This window comes from Bombus flavifrons, chromosome 8 (genome assembly GCF_040668555.2).
Source record: "Bombus flavifrons isolate JBK064 chromosome 8, iyBomFlav1_principal, whole genome shotgun sequence".
Taxonomy (NCBI): Eukaryota; Metazoa; Arthropoda; class Insecta; order Hymenoptera; family Apidae; genus Bombus; species Bombus flavifrons.
Genome location: NC_138449.1, coordinates 2,564,098 through 2,581,841, shown reverse-complemented (window position 1 = coordinate 2,581,841; position 17,744 = coordinate 2,564,098). Strand labels below are relative to the sequence as shown.

General features: G+C 29.8%; 4 protein-coding genes across 7 annotated transcripts; 2 read left to right on the top strand and 2 right to left on the bottom strand.

Moving 5' to 3' along the window:
- Positions 1-7,937: 7,937 nt before the first annotated feature.
- On the bottom strand, positions 7,938-10,432 carry LOC138182866 (ras-related protein Rab-39B). The gene is made up of 3 exons (XM_069119167.1): positions 10,298-10,432; positions 9,657-9,766; positions 7,938-9,548 (listed from the first exon to the last, which is right to left on the bottom strand). The coding sequence occupies exons 1-3, from the start codon at positions 10,403-10,405 to the stop codon at positions 9,110-9,112; spliced, it is 657 nt and encodes a 218-aa protein (XP_068975268.1). The 5' UTR covers positions 10,406-10,432; the 3' UTR covers positions 7,938-9,109.
- Uba4 (Ubiquitin-like activating enzyme 4) lies at positions 10,278-14,814 on the top strand. Of its 4 annotated transcripts, XM_069119157.1 has the most exons (7): positions 10,288-10,411; positions 11,299-11,355; positions 11,464-11,645; positions 11,837-12,050; positions 12,180-12,478; positions 12,558-13,025; positions 13,098-14,814. In XM_069119157.1, the coding sequence occupies exons 3-7, from the start codon at positions 11,468-11,470 to the stop codon at positions 13,247-13,249; spliced, it is 1,311 nt and encodes a 436-aa protein (XP_068975258.1). In that variant the 5' UTR covers positions 10,288-10,411; positions 11,299-11,355; positions 11,464-11,467; the 3' UTR covers positions 13,250-14,814. The 4 variants fall into 4 exon arrangements, with proteins under 4 accessions (XP_068975257.1, XP_068975258.1, XP_068975259.1 ...); XM_069119156.1 differs by lacking the exon at positions 11,299-11,355 and having other exon boundaries at positions 10,278-10,411; XM_069119158.1 differs by lacking the exons at positions 10,288-10,411; positions 11,299-11,355 and adding an exon at positions 10,855-10,945.
- On the bottom strand, positions 13,260-15,760 carry Galt (Galactose-1-phosphate uridylyltransferase). The gene is made up of 8 exons (XM_069119159.1): positions 15,649-15,760; positions 15,467-15,539; positions 14,865-14,924; positions 14,617-14,786; positions 14,329-14,534; positions 14,032-14,260; positions 13,744-13,960; positions 13,260-13,663 (listed from the first exon to the last, which is right to left on the bottom strand). Exons 2-8 carry the CDS (start codon positions 15,480-15,482, stop codon positions 13,416-13,418), a joined length of 1,146 nt encoding a protein of 381 aa, XP_068975260.1. The 5' UTR covers positions 15,483-15,539; positions 15,649-15,760; the 3' UTR covers positions 13,260-13,415.
- A 503-nt stretch (positions 15,761-16,263) lies between these two features.
- On the top strand, positions 16,264-17,659 carry LOC138182865 (proteasome subunit alpha type-6). Its single transcript, XM_069119166.1, has 5 exons — positions 16,264-16,424; positions 16,591-16,685; positions 16,848-16,929; positions 17,055-17,484; positions 17,555-17,659. Exons 1-5 carry the CDS (start codon positions 16,349-16,351, stop codon positions 17,610-17,612), a joined length of 741 nt encoding a protein of 246 aa, XP_068975267.1. The 5' UTR covers positions 16,264-16,348; the 3' UTR covers positions 17,613-17,659.
- Positions 17,660-17,744: the final 85 nt, after the last annotated feature.

The following is a 17,744-nucleotide window of genomic DNA, read 5'->3' as shown; positions in this document are numbered from 1 at the left end:
TCCTCTATTTTTCGGGATACATGGACAATTCGATACGCGTTCTACTCCACATTTGCTGCTTTATACAGCGCTTATCACAGTTTTTGCACTGTGTTCACACTGGTCCGAGTCAAATCCGATACAATTTTAATCTTTTTTAATTCTCAAGGCCAATAATTCAATTCAACGTAGATCCTCTATTTTTCGGGATACATGGACAATTCGATACGCGTTCTACTCCACATTTGCTGCTTTATACAGCGCTTATCACAGTTTTTGCACTGTGTTCACACTGGTCCGAGTCAAATCCGATACAATTTTAGTCTTTTTTAATTGTCAAGGCCAATAATTAAATTCAACGTAGATCCTCTATTTTTCGGGATACATGGACAATTCGATACGCGTTCTACTCCACATTTGCTGCTTTATACAGCGCTTATCACAGTTTTTGCACTGTGTTCACACTGGTCCGAGTCAAATCCGATACAATTTTAGTCTTTTTTAATTCTCAAGGCCAATAATTCAATTCAACGTAGATCCTCTATTTTTCGGGATACATGGACAATTCGATACGCGTTCTACTCCACATTTGCTGCTTTATACAGCGCTTATCACAGTTTTTGCACTGTGTTCACACTGGTCCGAGTCAAATCCGATACAATTTTTGTCTTTTTTAATTCTCAAGGCCAATAATTCAATTCAACGTATCTCCGCTGTTTTTCGGGATACATGGACAATTCAATACGCGTTCTACTCCACATTTGCTGCTTTATACAGCGCATATCAGAATGTTTGCGCTGTGTTCACACTGGTTCCAGTCGAACACGATACAATTTTAGTCTTTTTTAATTCTCAAGGCCAATAATTCAATTCAACGTAGATCCTCTATTTTTCGGGATACATGGACAATTCGATACGCGTTCTACTCCACATTTGCTGCTTTATACAGCGCTTATCACAGTTTTTGCACTGTGTTCACACTGGTCCGAGTCCAATCCGATACAATTTTTGTCTTTTTTAATTCTCAAGGCCAATAATTCAATTCAACGTATCTCCGCTGTTTTTCGGGATACATGGACAATTCAATACGCGTTCTACTCCACATATGCTGCTTTATACAGCGCATATCAGAATGTTTGCACTGTGTTCACACTGGTCCCAGTCGAATCCGATACAATTTTAGTCTTTTTTAATTCTCAAGGCCAATAATTCAATTCAACGTATCTCCGCTGTTTTTCGGGATACATGGACAATTCGATACGCGTTCTACTCCACATTTGCTGCTTTATACAGCGCTTATCACAGTTTTTGCACTGTGTTCACACTGGTCCCAGTCGAATCCGATACAATTTTAGTCTTTTTTAATTCTCAAGGCCAATAATTAAATTCAACGTAGATCCTCTATTTTTCGGGATACATGGACAATTCGATACGCGTTCTACTCCACATTTGCTGCTTTATACAGCGCTTATCACAGTTTTTGCACTGTGTTCACACTGGTCCGAGTCAAATCCGATACAATTTTAGTCTTTTTTAATTCTCAAGGCCAATAATTCAATTCAACGTATCTCCGCTGTTTTTCGGGATACATGGACAATTCAATACGCGTTCTACTCCACATTTGCTGCTTTATACAGCGCTTATCACAGTTTTTGCACTGTGTTCACACTGGTCCGAGTCAAATCCGATACAATTTTAATCTTTTTTAATTCTCAAGGCCAATAATTCAATTCAACGTAGATCCTCTATTTTTCGGGATACATGGACAATTCGATACGCGTTCTACTCCACATTTGCTGCTTTATACAGCGCTTATCACAGTTTTTGCACTGTGTTCACACTGGTCCGAGTCAAATCCGATACAATTTTAGTCTTTTTTAATTGTCAAGGCCAATAATTCAATTCAACGTAGATCCTCTATTTTTCGGGATACATGGACAATTCGATACGCGTTCTACTCCACATTTGCTGCTTTATACAGCGCATATCATAATGTTTGCGCTGTGTTCACACTGGTCCCAGTCGAATCCGATACAATTTTAGTCTTTTTTAATTCTCAAGGCCAATAATTAAATTCAACGTAGATACTCTATTTTTCGGGATACATGGACAATTCAATACGCGTTCTACTCCACATTTGCTGCTTTATACAGCGCATATCATAATGTTTGCGCTGTGTTCACACTGGTCCCAGTCAAATGCGATACAATTTTAGTTTTTTCAAATCTCAAGGCCAAAAATTCAATTCAACGTATCATCGCTGTTTTTCGGGATACATATAACGTTATATAGTATTACGTTATAACGTATAACGTTATATAATATTACGTTACAACGTATAACGTTATATAATATTACGTTACAACGTATAACGTTATACAATATTACGTTACAACGTATAACGTTATATTGTATTACGTCATAACGTATAACGTTAAATAGTATTGCCATATAACGTATAACGTTATATAGTATTACGTTATAATGTATATCGTTATATAGTATTACGTTATAACGTATAAGGTTATATAGTATTACGGTATAACTTATAACGTTATATAGTATTGCCATATAACGTATAACGTTATATAGTATTACTTTATAACGTATAACGTTGTATAGTATTACGTTATAACGTATAACGTTATATCGTATTACGTTATAACGTATAACGTTATATAGTATTACGTTATAACCTATAACGTTATATAGTATTACGTTATGACGTATAACGTTATATTGTATTACCATATAACGTATAACGTTATATAGTATTACGTTATATCGTATAACGTTATATAGTATTACGTTATGACGTATAACGTTATATTGTATTACCATATAACGTATAACGTTATATAGTATTACGTTATATCGTATAACGTTATATAGTATTACGTTATAACGTATAACGTTATATACTATTACATCATAACGTATAACGTTATATAATATTACGATACAACGTATATCGATATATAGTACTAACCTGTAGCGTATAACTTTATATAGTATTACCATGTAACGTATAACGTTATATAGTATTACGTTATAACGTATAACGTTAAATAGTATTACGTTATGACGTATAACGTTATATAGTATTACGTTATAACGTATAACGTTATATAGTATTACGTTATAACGTATAGCGTAATATAGTATTCCGTCATAACGTGTAACGTTATATGGTATATACATGTCGGGGTATGGTTGGAATTTTGGGCGCGTAACAACTCTTCACGTGAGTTATCCATTGTTTAACACAACCGAGATTATATTTACACGTATACACAAGTCTACTACAAAGATTAACAAATAATAAGTCTAGTGAATAATAGCTTAACAAATAATAAAGTTAGTGGAAAATAAATTGAACGAATAATAAGTTTAACAAATAATAAAGTTAGTGAATAATAAGTTGAACGATTAATAAGTCTAACATATAATAAATCTAATGAATAATACGTTTAACGGATAGTAAGTTCAATGAATAATATGATTTACAAACAATAAGTTAATAATCGTTATAAACAATAATTTTGAGTTCAAACGTATCCACGACCAACGGGATGACTCCTTACTAAGCGTACACTGATCTTAAGCACAGAAACACGACGTGTCACTCTCCAAAGCAGTCGCAAGACGAATGCCAGGCTCGTCGAGATTTTTCTCGCTGTACAATTGCATTTGTTTTTCTATTCCCGTTTGGAAGCATCGAGAAGGTTCCAAACGCCGTTGTTAGGCAGACTCGTTGGAAGCATCGAGAAAATTCAAAACGCCGTTGTTAGGCTGTTTCTGCCTGAAGTTTGATTAATAATACAATGTATGATCCACTGTTTCACAAGTGGCTAGGCCCGCTCCCGAGGCCACATGCCGCTACAACCACATTTCTCGGAGAACCCATACAACCACTCCAGACCTCCGTTAGGTAAAACGTACATCCCGTGACCGTGGCTACGTTCGGCGACCAATTGTCGCCTCGAGCCCAATCTTGATATCACAAATCTCGAACAATTACAGCTATGATAAAATCCAGGCTAGACTACTAGAAGATGTTCCCAAAATTTCCAAGGAACGGCTTCGGCTTTCCTTTCATCTCCGACACACATATAACATAAAGCGTTACATAGTATTACGTCATAACGTGTAACGTTATATAGTATTAACCTATAACGTATAATATTATGTACCATTAAGTTACGACGTATAACGTTATATGGTATTACGTTTTAACGTATAACGTTATATAACATTACGTTATAACGTATAACGTTATATAACATTACGTTATAACGTAAAACGTTATATAGTACTACCTTATAACGTATAACGTTCAATAGTATTATCTTATAACGCATAACGTTATATAGTATTAACCTATAACGTATAATGTTATATACCATGACCTTAGAACGTATAACGCTATGTAGTATTACTGTATCACGTATGACGTTATACAGGGTGGTTGGTAACTAGTGGTAGGAGCGGAAAGGGGGTGATTCTACGTAAAAAAGAAGTTGTAAATATAGAATAAAATTTTTCGTTTGGGGCTTTGTTTTCAAGAAAATCGACTTTGAATTTTCGCTCGGTACGCGTGCACTTTATCACGTCTCGTTATAGCGGATCTCACTGTAGATCGTTGTCTCGAAGGAAAAGTTTAAAAAAAAATTTTTTAAATGAAAAAAATTTTTATTTTATATTTTCGACTTCTTTTTTCGCGTAGAATCACCCCCTTTCCGCTCCTACCACTAGTTACCAACCACCCTGTATAACGTTATACTGTTTTGCGATATAACGATATACTATACAACGTTTCACTACATAACGTAATACCTTATACTATATGACGTTATACTGTATAACGTAATACGTTATAACGTCATATCACATAACGTTATACTATATAAAGTAATACGTTATAACGTCATATCGCATAACGTTATACTATATAAAGTAATACGTTATAACGTCATATCGCATAACGTTATACTATATAAAGTAATACGTTATAACGTTATACTATTAAATGCTATTCCATATAACGTCGTACCATATAATGTTATACTATATAACGTTATACGTTATAACGTATTACCAAATATCGTTATGCTATATACCGTTACGCTATATAACATAATACTGTATAACATAATACGTTATAACGTAATACATTATAACGTAATACTGTATAACAAAATAATATGCAACGTAATATAATATATTCCAATGTATTATATGATATTATAATAAAAGGTAGTACAATATAGCTAACGTGTAGAACATGAAAGCAGAAAACTGAATACGCGGAGTTTTGTTGAACGTTATGTTTACTTTTTCACTAACGATTTGCTACTGACTGCCACTGGCGACTGCGTCCTGACAACTGCTGCGTTGATCGCCTTGCTTCCCATTGTCACCTTTAGATATCCTCACTATTGCTGTCTTCATATCCGTCAGCGATCATGGTATCGTACGCGTTCTGATCACTATATGAAGGAAGGACAAAGCGTTCTACAATACAACGTAATACAATAAAATGTAATATAATATAACGTAATACTGCACACCGTAATACATTATAATGCAGTATATAATAACGCAGTACTATATAACGAAATACTATAGAATGTAATACAATATAACGTAATACGTTATAACGTTATACTATATCGCGTGATACTATATAACGTAATACGTTATAACGTAATACATTATAACGTAATACTGTATAAGAAAATAATATACAACGTAATATAATATATTCCAGTATATTATATGATATTGTAATAAAAGATAATACAATATAACTGAGGTGTAGAACGTGAAAGCTGTCAACTGAAAACGCGGCGGTTCGCTCAACAGTTTGTTTACTTTCTTAACTAGCGACTTTTTCAGAACTCTCGACTCGCGACTCTTACTAATGACTGGTTACGGACAACTGCTGTGTTGATCCACTTGCTTCCCTTTGACACCTTTCGATATCCCCACTATGCATGTGTTCGTATCCGTCCGCGATCATGGTAACGTATGCCTCCTGTCCAGTATTTGAAGGAAGGACAAAACATAACACAATATAACGTAATACATTATAACGTATTATAATATAACGTAATCCCATATAACATAAAACATTTTAACGTAATACATTATAACGTAATATATTATAACGTACTACTATACTATATAACGTAATAGATTATAACGTAATATAATATAACGTAATATAGTATAACGTAGTAGTATATAACGTAATACATTGTGACGTAATCCATTATATTTTAATATTATATAACATAATACTATATATCGCAATACATTATAACATACTAATATACAACGTAATACATAATAACGTAATACCATAATACGTAATAACGTATAGTATTACGTAATACATTATTACGTAATACTATATAACGTAATATAATATAATAAAGTATAATATAAAGTAATTCTATATAACATAATATAATGTAACGTAATACAGTATAACGTAATACAGTATAACGTAATACATTATAACGTAATACTATATAACGTAGTACAGTATAACGTACTATAATATAACGTAATACTATATTATTTTGTCAAGTAAAGCGAATAAGATATTTCTTAACAACGACCAGTATTCTTTAATTCTTATTATTTAATTATGAGAATATTATATAAACTATTCTTTCTCAGTTTGCTTTTTCACAAATTTAGTTTTATTCTGTTTAGCTAATGTTTCATAATTACGTGAAAATGTAAGTGTAACAATGATATTTTGTAATATTTTTCTTGTATTCAGACAATTTTACATTTCAGAGATATAAATTATTCAGTTTACAAAAATCTGTATAATTTAAGCATATCAGCAAGAAAGTATTAACTTATATATACTTATATACTGTATTTATGTTATATATTGTACATTAAATATGAAATTATATCTCATCAACATTTTGATTACTCCATCTGTTACAACCTATAAAAATAACCAGTTACACAAGACACACGCCATATTTTATATATATCTAAAATTATGAATATGATAATATTATCATTTTCAATCATCATTATCAATTTTAGTAGAAGTATCTTTGTAATTAATTTATTCTAAAAAAAAGCAAAAATATTAATTTATTGAGCTAAATAAATAGAAATTATCTAGAATATGGTGGCAGAACATAATTTTGTGAATTCTATCACAAAAGAAATGTCAATAATTAATACTTGCATTACATTATCAAAAAAGAATATATAATTCTAAAATTGTTTATTTTCCAACATGATTATATGTATATAAATGTGTAGTGCACTAAGATGTATATATTGAAGTGCCAAAATTATACATAAAATAAATTTTATGAGAAAACAATTTTTACATAATAGACATTATAATATATGTATATATATGTCTGTGTCCGTTTTTCTCATATTATGTATAATTATAGTTTTATATAGTCACATATTAAAATAATATAACATAGATTTATTATAATTCATGTCCTCAATATAATATTAATTTCTATTTACAAAAAAATATTTTAAAACAGAAACGAACACATAACAAATTTAGATTTTTTATAGATGAAAAAGTCTATTTGTCAATTAGGATATTACAACGTCGTACCTTCATTACATACGTACATCACTTATTGACAAAAAGATATGTCCTATAGCTATACAAATATAATGATAAGTTATATGTTACTGTTTCGCGGTTTTCTTTCTTTTTCCTAATAGCTATTACTCATTTTGTCTTATGCCACAGTTAATAAGTACAAAACTTTATACACAAATTCTATCCATGCTGCATTTACTTACACTATTTATACAAATGCAGATTTTACTGCACTTTATCATTTGATACGTATTCTATATATCTGTTACATTGTACAGATACAAATACATCTCTGCTTAATTCGTGTTGCATTGAAAAATGCAAATCACATAAATAATATTTTCTTGAATAAAATTTATTTGACTAATTTATTTCTGTCTTAAGAAGGTATGTATGTATATGCAAGTGTTTATGTTCTTAACTTATATCTTGAAAGTCAGAAATTTATTTTCTTTTAAGAGATTGACATGAAAAAATGTAAAATGTACCACCCAATAAAAGATGGTTGTATTAAAAATATTATATTAGATTATATAAATTTTTCATATCATATTTAAACTGACATGTTTATATCCTATGATAAAAATATGATAAAGCAGATGTTTATTAATTCATAGCAACTTATACAAATTGTGGTGCACTATCTATTATTCTATAACAAGATCTTGTAATATTTTGACATAATTATATAATATAATATTTACAGAATAAGTTTATGATGTTTTAAAATTAGAGCACATACAGATCGCTTCTTATATATTGTTTCATAAATTAAGATATAAGTACTGATATATTAACTTGTTTGGCTTTAATTAAATATGAACAGTACGAATATATGTGTATATATATATATATATTTTGGCTCTTCATGTATATGTGACATTATCACAAACTATGTCATTAAAAACAAAAAATAACTTCTGTATGTAAAACGCATAATCTACAAACATTTGCATTTTTATTTCGAAAACTTTTCTTTAATTTATATAATATTCACTGTAATACTCTATTATTACAATATTTAAAAGATGATTTTGACAAAGAAGCACATTCGTTATTTTTTTTCATCATTAACAAAATCATTAATTTATGACAAAATTCATAAAAATGCTATAGCTACATTTATACTATGAACATGAACTTTCTTTACATTGAGATATTTTGTTCCTTAAATAAGATAAGAAACAGTTCTAGTTCAATGTCTATATACTTCAATGACATATAATCATTCCTTTATACAAGCTATGTACAAAAATGTCTAATCAAGATTTATACACATTTTAAATTTGTTGTAAATCTTTCTTCTAAAACGAGAATGCAGTGGAATGTAATTATTAAAGAATAGAATTTTCTTTCATGTTTGTCAAATAAAATTGATATGGAAATTTGAATGTATTCTCTCGGTTTTTCTCTCTCTTAATATACATGTCTCAAGATTTAGAAAAACTTAAGAAACATGAATTTTTATAGCGCCACTGCATTCTGAACATTGTTTGCTTTTATAACAAATTAAATTTTAACTTAACAACAAGAGGATTTTGCAGGTTCTGCTTCGACCAGATTAAAATCTAAACCACCAGGCCTAGCAAATCCAGTTTTTATTCCATCCCAACCATCTTCTACCTTATATTCACCAGTCTGTATTCTATTATAAACTTCCTGTGTAACTGTTCGAAATGCTTCTTCAACATTAACTCCAGTCTTTGCGCTGGTTTCAATGTGATGTACTCCATGTTGATCAGCAAAAGCTCTTGCTTCTTCTTTTGAAACTTCCCGCCTACTTCCATTGGTAACTAAATCTAATTTACAACCTACCAATGCAAATACAGGGCGATGTGGCTCAATATGTCTACGAGCTTCCATCATCCACTGAGGAATATGTTCAAAACTTGCTCTATTACAGACATCATACACAAGCAGGGCACCAACAGAGTTTCTATAGTATGATTTTGTAATTGACCTAAGATAAACAATACATTTTATTATTTTGCTTGTATCAATGACATATCATATCTTGTTTTTAATATATTCGTAATTACTAAAAACATATAATACAAATATAACATACCTAAATCTTTCTTGGCCAGCTGTATCCCATAACTGTAATTTTATTCTTGTTCCATCCTTTACTTCAATTAATCTAGCAAAAAAATCTACTCCTACTGTTGGATCTGAAAGCTAATCAAATAAAATACGTTATATACTTCCTATAATAATATCAGGTATAAACTCGTTGAATTGTAAAAGAATTATAATTTTTTATTTGCTAAAAAATATACTCTATATAAAAGTCAATGACAGATTCAAGATAAAAGATAAAAATGTATCTCAATCAAAGATACCGTTTTGTTTATTATTGTTCATTAACCTACTAATTGTACAATGTATATAATAATTATAATTGGATATTAAAACTAATTCATTTGCGTGACAAAAATTCTTCAAACATATTTAATATCATAGCATTTTTATGCTGTCCTGAATTCTTTATTTAAAAAATAGCAATCAACTACATAAATATTATTAGATCAGCAAAATTGGAAATACTCCAACGACATAAAATCTATTTCAACTTCGATTTCAACATCAATTACAGTACAACTTATTTGATATTATGAAAAATGACAAAAGAACAAAACATGACAGATTTGATTAAAATCAACATTTTTATCAACATTGTTGACAATAACGGTTAGAGTCGCTGCGTACCTCTGCGAACTTCCCATCAGTAAAATATTTCAGCAACGAACTTTTCCCGACTGTACTGTCACCGATAAGTATCAGGCGAAATTGATAGTCAAAAATTGGTTCCACCATCTTGACGTATGTATATATTACGATTAAAGTTCTTCACAAGCAATACTCCAGTTGTCACTTATAAAGTCATGATTTTCTTGTATGCACTTGTCAAGAGTGAGAACCTCGCTGACCGTGACATTAATCATCAACTTCCTACCTTGCCCAAGACTGTACTGCACTTATTGCGCACGACACTGTGCAAATAAACACGTAGATCTCGTAAGGATCTTTGAAACCAAACACATCGTAATTTTCAACGAACTAGCTGTTTTTAGCAGTTCCAAATTTCACTGCTTCTTTCTTCTTTAATTCTTTGAGACGCTCACAAAACCACGCGGTCATAGTAGCCACCTAAAATACACATTTCACGGGTTTAACTAGAAAGCTTGAAAGACATCATAATTTAATTTATAAATATTGCTTACACATATTTATAGTTTACTTAATACAAATCTGTATACAATCAATGAACACCAAAAAAATTAAAAGAAAATATTGACTTCTTTTCTTTACTAGTTAAGTAAAATGGACAAAAGAATATTATTTTAAACTCTAAAAGTAAATATTCGAAAATGTTTCGGAAATATTCTCTATTTTTGTTACACTACTTGAAACGATAAATTCTTCATTTTATCTATTACGTTGAAAGGATTAAAGGTTAATTAAGAGATTAGTCGAGCATTTTTACGTATACTAAATATGTAAAGCATAGTGCCATTTGCATCTTAAATGTAGGACAGAGCACAGAATGTGTAATATATATCTATTCAAATAGATGCGTGTATACTGATTATAAAGTAATAAAAAAAGTGATAGTATTCGAAATTAATAATAAAATAATAAAGATTAGAATAATAATCTTCACTCGTCTTTGTTCAAGTTTTATCTATAACGAGTTGTTTCTTATGTAGGATTTGCTACTTATGTAATAATAACCTTCTAACCAGTAATTTTGTAAATAAGTTTTAGTACGTATAACCTAACTACGTGATTTTCTATAATAAAAAATTTTGAATTTAATTTTACTCTTAACCTTTTATAGTAGAACAGTAACTCATTTTTAAATTTTTTTCTAGAAAAATGAACGAAAAGAAATTGATTGATGAAATTGTTGAATTGCGTGAGTTGTTACGCACGAAGGAAACTCAACTAGCTGCCTTAAGGCGCGAAAAACAAATCTTACAAGATTACGGTTTGAATAACGAAGAAATATTACGATATAGTAGGCAAATATTTTTACCAGAAATTGCTATTAAAGGTGTATTCTATTTACAAAATTTTAAAATGTATTATATATATTAAATTAAAATCATATGAATTTCATATAACAAAAATCTGTTATTCTTTAGTATTTAATATTTTCTCTTCTATATGTATTCTTAATTTGATATATAAATAATAATAAAGTCTTTATTTTCAATTCTAACATTTTTCATTATATAATTACAGGTCAAGTAAAATTAAAGAATAGCGCAATATTGATCGTAGGAGCAGGTGGACTTGGATGCCCAGCTGCATTATATTTAGCATCTGCTGGTGTTGGACAAATTGGTATAATTGATTATGATGATGTAGAGATTAACAATCTTCATAGACAATTATTATATGCAGAAACAAGTATTGGGACACCAAAAGTAAATACTGCTGCAGAAAGTCTTAATCGGTATTTGTATATCAATATAATATGCATAGATTTTTACAAGTATATGTATTAAATGTTTATTTGATAGTAAAGTTCATGATATAAAATATCCCTACTTTTATAATCTAAACTAAATATTCCTAATTTTAGCTTAAACAGTGACATTAAAGTTACTCCATATAAAATTCAACTAGATAGCAGTAATGCTCTGGACATAATAAAGTCTTACGATGTAGTGGTAGATGCTACTGATAATGTAGCTACACGTTATTTATTGAATGATGCGTGTGTTCTAAGTAATAAACCTTTAGTATCTGGATCAGCATTAAAATTTGAAGGTCATTTATCCGTATTTAATTACAATGGACCTTGCTACAGATGTATATTTCCTAAACCTCCTCCTCCAGAAACAGTAACAAATTGTGGAGATGGTGGTGTTTTTGGCCCAGGTATTATTTTTTAATTAATTTAATTAATTTATTCAGTATTTTTAATTCGGAAAATATTTATTACTTAATTCAACTGCAGCTGTTGGTACTATTGGCGTTTTACAAGCATTAGAAGCGCTGAAGATAGTACTCGATCTTCCGCATGTACTATCCGGTCAACTTCTATTATTTGATGGACTAGAAACGAAGTTTCGTAAAATCAACCTGCGTGCTAAAAATATAAACTGTGCCGTTTGCGGCGAACATCCAACTCTGCACAAATTAATTGATTATGAACAATTTTGTGGTGCAAAAGCAAATGATAAAGATCCGAAATTAAATTTATTAAGAACGGAAGAAAGAATAAGCGTGGAAGAATATAACACAACATTGAAATTAGGCACGAAAGCTCATATTTTAATCGACGTGCGTTCAGCCGAAGAATTTGACATCTGTCATTTAAAGAACTCTATAAATATACCATTATGTGATATTAATAACAACGAAACAGTAACATTAATAAGAAGTAGAATACAGGAAATACAAAAACAACATGATAATGCTAGTTGTAAGTATATTTTGCTTAATATGTTATGTTGAAGTTGTAAATATATAATAAATGTGTGTGCATTTGTTCTAGTATATGTTATGTGCAGAAGAGGGAATGATTCGCAAAAGGCTGTAAAAAGTCTTCAGGAAATATTTCAGGGAAGTAATCTAGAAATAAAAGATGTAATTGGTGGCATTCATGCTTGGAGCAAGAAAATCGATTGTACATTTCCTGTATATTAATTGTATAAAATTGTATGTAATTGATTACTTTCATGTTTATTGATTTTTACTACTAAAATTAATATGTGTATAATTACATGATGTTCGACATTACATTTTTATAAATATATATACGTGAATAACACGTACATTTATAAAAATATATAGTTATATAAAGTGAATTAATTCATTTAGAATACTCTTCTATCTCAGAACTAGTTAAGCTGGTTTCTGGATACTTGTAATGGGAATCTGATAAATTTCGTAATTTTTCTGCTGCTTGTTCTGGCGTTAAGTCTCTTTGTGCTTGTGCAAGAAGTTCATAGCCAACCATATGTTTCTTTACAGTTGCTGAACGTAATAGTGGAGGTAAATAAATTCCATGGAAAGTCCAATAAGGATAATCTTGTTTTACATATGGTCCAGTTGGGGCTCCTTCAAACAGAATCAATTAAATATCGTGATTAGTTACATGACCTTTTTTAATGAACATATCCAATAATATTTAACCATACCATGCCAACCCATAGAATAAGGGAAAGAGCAATGGAATAAGTTATCATATTTTGTACACAGTATTTTCATAGTAGCTGCTAATGATTCTTGTTGACTTTCTGATAAATCTTGCATTCTAGATACTTGTTTTTTAGGCAATACCATAGTTTCATATGGCCATACTGCCCAAAATGGTACTAAAACTACCCAATCTCGGTTTTCTGATACAATGCGCTCCTACAACATAAAATATACAAATTAAAAAATCTAAAGATCTAAATCTAAATTCTCTTAATATGGTACTTTACTTTTTTGAAAAGTTCTTTTTGTACATAATCTATAAGAAGTGGTTTTTTATTACGATTATAATAATCGCTGAGGTATCTATCCTTTATTTTAGCTTCATTTGGTAAGAAAGAGCTAGCCCAAATTTGACAGTGAGGATGAGAATTGCTACAGCCCATTACAGCACCACGATTTTCAAAAATTTGTACCCAAGTCCATTTCTCTCCCAACTCAAGCATTTCAAAAATCCAGCTAAATCATAACGACATTTATTACATAAAATATTACAATACTACAAACTAAATGTATTACCAACATACCGTTTAACTACTTCTTTAATTTCTGAAATTTTCATAAGTGCTATTGTTACATTTGATTTGGGATGGAAACACATCACTTTACAAGTACCTCTTGCAGCATCCATTTGGAATAATTCATCTTCAGATTTTGATGGATTAGGAACTGATTCCAATAATGCAGGAAAGTCATTGACAAATGAATATGTATTTTCATATATTGGAGTTACCTGGAAAACAAGAACATTTAATATCAGAAAAGTTGTGCAATTCTGGTTTTAAAGTTAAAGGATAGTTATTTAAATGCATTACCTGTCCACTAGCTCTGACGTTGCCCGGACAAAGTGGATTATCAGGGTCATAATCTGGAAGATCTTCTTCTATATTTGTTTCAATTTGTCCCCCCCAGGGTCGTTTCATTCGATGTGGTGACACTAGTACCCATTCTCCCTTTAAGGGATTATATCGAATATGTTGATGTTCTATAAAATATTGATCTAATAGATGATACATAGAACTTGAATTTGATATAATTTCTTCATAAGAACAAAAATTCTAACCAGTAGGATCAAATTGTGTTTTTAAAGCTTCTGTGCCATTTTTCAGGCTGTTCTTATCACCTGAAAATTACATTAATGTATTAAATTAATTTTTACAGCAAATTAATTTGTTTGACAAAATTACAATTAGTTTACTGCATTAAAGTATATTATTCAATATAAACATTTAAAAATATCATATAAAAGTATTTTGCTTCATTACTATATACATATACACGCATTACTTACACTTTTGGAATGCTACGAATAGTAATACAAATTTTAATCGTCATGTGGATTTCGTTTTAATCAGAACTATAAATAATGCACAATAGAATCACGCGGGTTTTGTTTTGATTTCGATCATACAGAATGTACAATAAACTGTAAAAATTATTATTAGTTTCACATGCCACTATACATTTATAATATAAAAAAAATAAAACAAAATTTGTGGAAGGTCATATGACCGACGCTTATGTTCTAAAATTTATTTACTCGAAAAAACCTTACGCGATTAATAACGTGTACCTTTTATAAATTATACAATGACTACCTTTATCTTTTACAGATATTTGTTGTACTAAGTGATTAATTTTTCAATTAATATAAAATATTTTTACCTGTTGATGCAGACATTTGTACTTTGGTATCTACTTTTGGTATCGCAAGTGTCGCTTAAGTGCTACTAGCGTACTGGAAAATTTTTAATGACAGCAGTAATTTAAGATGTACGTGTCATTTTTTTCATAGACAAGATACTTGTGTAATTATACCAAGTACAGTAATTTATGATAACATTTACATTGCTTACGAAATCTAATGTTCAATGTGTACACATATCGATGTGTATCACGTATTACTACGTATTAGATGGTTGGAGTAAAATCAGATTCGATTTCGATCAGAACGAGCTTAAGATATTAAAAGATATCACAAGCGTTATTTATAGGAAAACGAATAAACAAATATATGTATGTGCATTGCCGATAAAGAAAATACGGTTTAAATTGCTTCATTTTTTGACATAGGAATGCTAATATGTTTCGTAGTTAATTATACTAAAAAATCTGCTACTACGTATATTTTTCAAAAGAGAAATATTCATGATAAAATATATTACTTTTGGAATCAAATTTTAAAATTTATATCTTTTTAAATTCTAACTGTTAATACTAAACAATTATCTTTTTTAATTATAATTTAATCTTTAAATAAAATTTAGATTTTTATACAGAACAATAAAGAGCATAATTTTATATTAAAAAATATATTAAAATTGTAAGGATAAGTAATAAACAATTTTACAAATTTCCTAGAAAGTCAGATCTTTATATTTGATTTTAAGTCTACTTTTCTAAATGAATATAAGAATATGTAAAAATTGTTCCGATAAAAATTTCTGTCGTTCAATGTAAATTACCTTGATACTCGCCTTGCATGATTTGACGTTTCGAATAGTTGCCTGCAACTTTTAAACGCGACCATTAACATTATTTGCGAATATGGCGCGCGGTAGTAGTGCTGGTTTTGATAGACATATTACAATCTTTTCACCGGAAGGGCGGCTTTACCAAGTAGGTAAGATTTGTGAAAATATTTTACATTAAGACATAAACAGTTTTTCAATTTTTGTTGCTGTCTTTCGAAGTACTAACTCTTATACGAATTTTCTAAGCGGGAACCATGACATGGCGTGATTAGCAATTTTCAACCTTTTTAAGTAAAAGTATCGAATATTTTGCAGAATATGCGTTTAAAGCGATAAATCAAGGTGGTTTGACATCTGTTGCTGTAAAAGGAGTGGACACAGCTGTTTTTGCTACACAAAAGAAAGTGCCTGTAAGATAACCTCTATCACTATACTGTTATTACTAGTAGTTCTTTATAATATTATTCTCTTCTTTCTACAGTATATAGTATAGTATTTTAAAGTAACATTTGAAGATTTTTCTGCAAATAATACAAATGAAACTTATTAAATTTAAGGATATTTGTTTATAGGATAAGCTGCTTGATGCTTCCAGTGTTACTCATATCTTTCAACTCACTGAGCATATCGGTTGCCTTGTGACAGGCATGATAGGTGAGTAAAGTTTTAAAGAAAATGATTATCCTAAAGATTTGTTATATAATTTTTCAATCATTATTATTTGAAATATCTAGATCTTTTTTGTATTAAAGATATATTGTTTTTGTTGTGCATTTTAGCCGATAGCAGATCTCAAGTTCAACGTGCAAGATATGAAGCAGCTCATTTTAAATACAAGTATGAATATGAAATTCCTGTGGATGCATTATGCAGACGTATTGCAGATATCAGTCAAGTATATACACAAAATGCAGAAATGCGGCCTCTTGGATGTTCTATGATGCTTATTTCATATGACAAAGAAAAAGGACCTTGTGTTTATAAGGCTGATCCTGCAGGATATTATTGTGGTTACAGAGCCATCTCTGTTGGTGCTAAACAAACTGAAGCTAATTCTTATCTGGAAAAAAAGTTAAAGAAGAAACAAAACTATGATCATGATGAAACAATACAGTTAGCAATTACTTGTTTATCTACTGTTTTATCAGTAGATTTTAAGCCAACAGAGATAGAAGTTGGGGTAGTATCAAAGGACAATCCCAAATTTCGGTAAATATTATTTCTACTTCATGTATAAAATTGTCATAAATAAATAACGTGAAATGTTTTTATGTTTCAGAACTTTAACAGAACAAGAAATTGATAAGCATCTTACTGCAATTGCTGAAAAAGATTAATGATTTTATGTATAATTCATTACAAATAAATGTCATGTCCTACTTAACACTGTTTCATTTTTATACTTAAAATATAAGAGAAAGTATATTATATTAAATTCAAGATATAATTGTTAACACGAATAAATTATA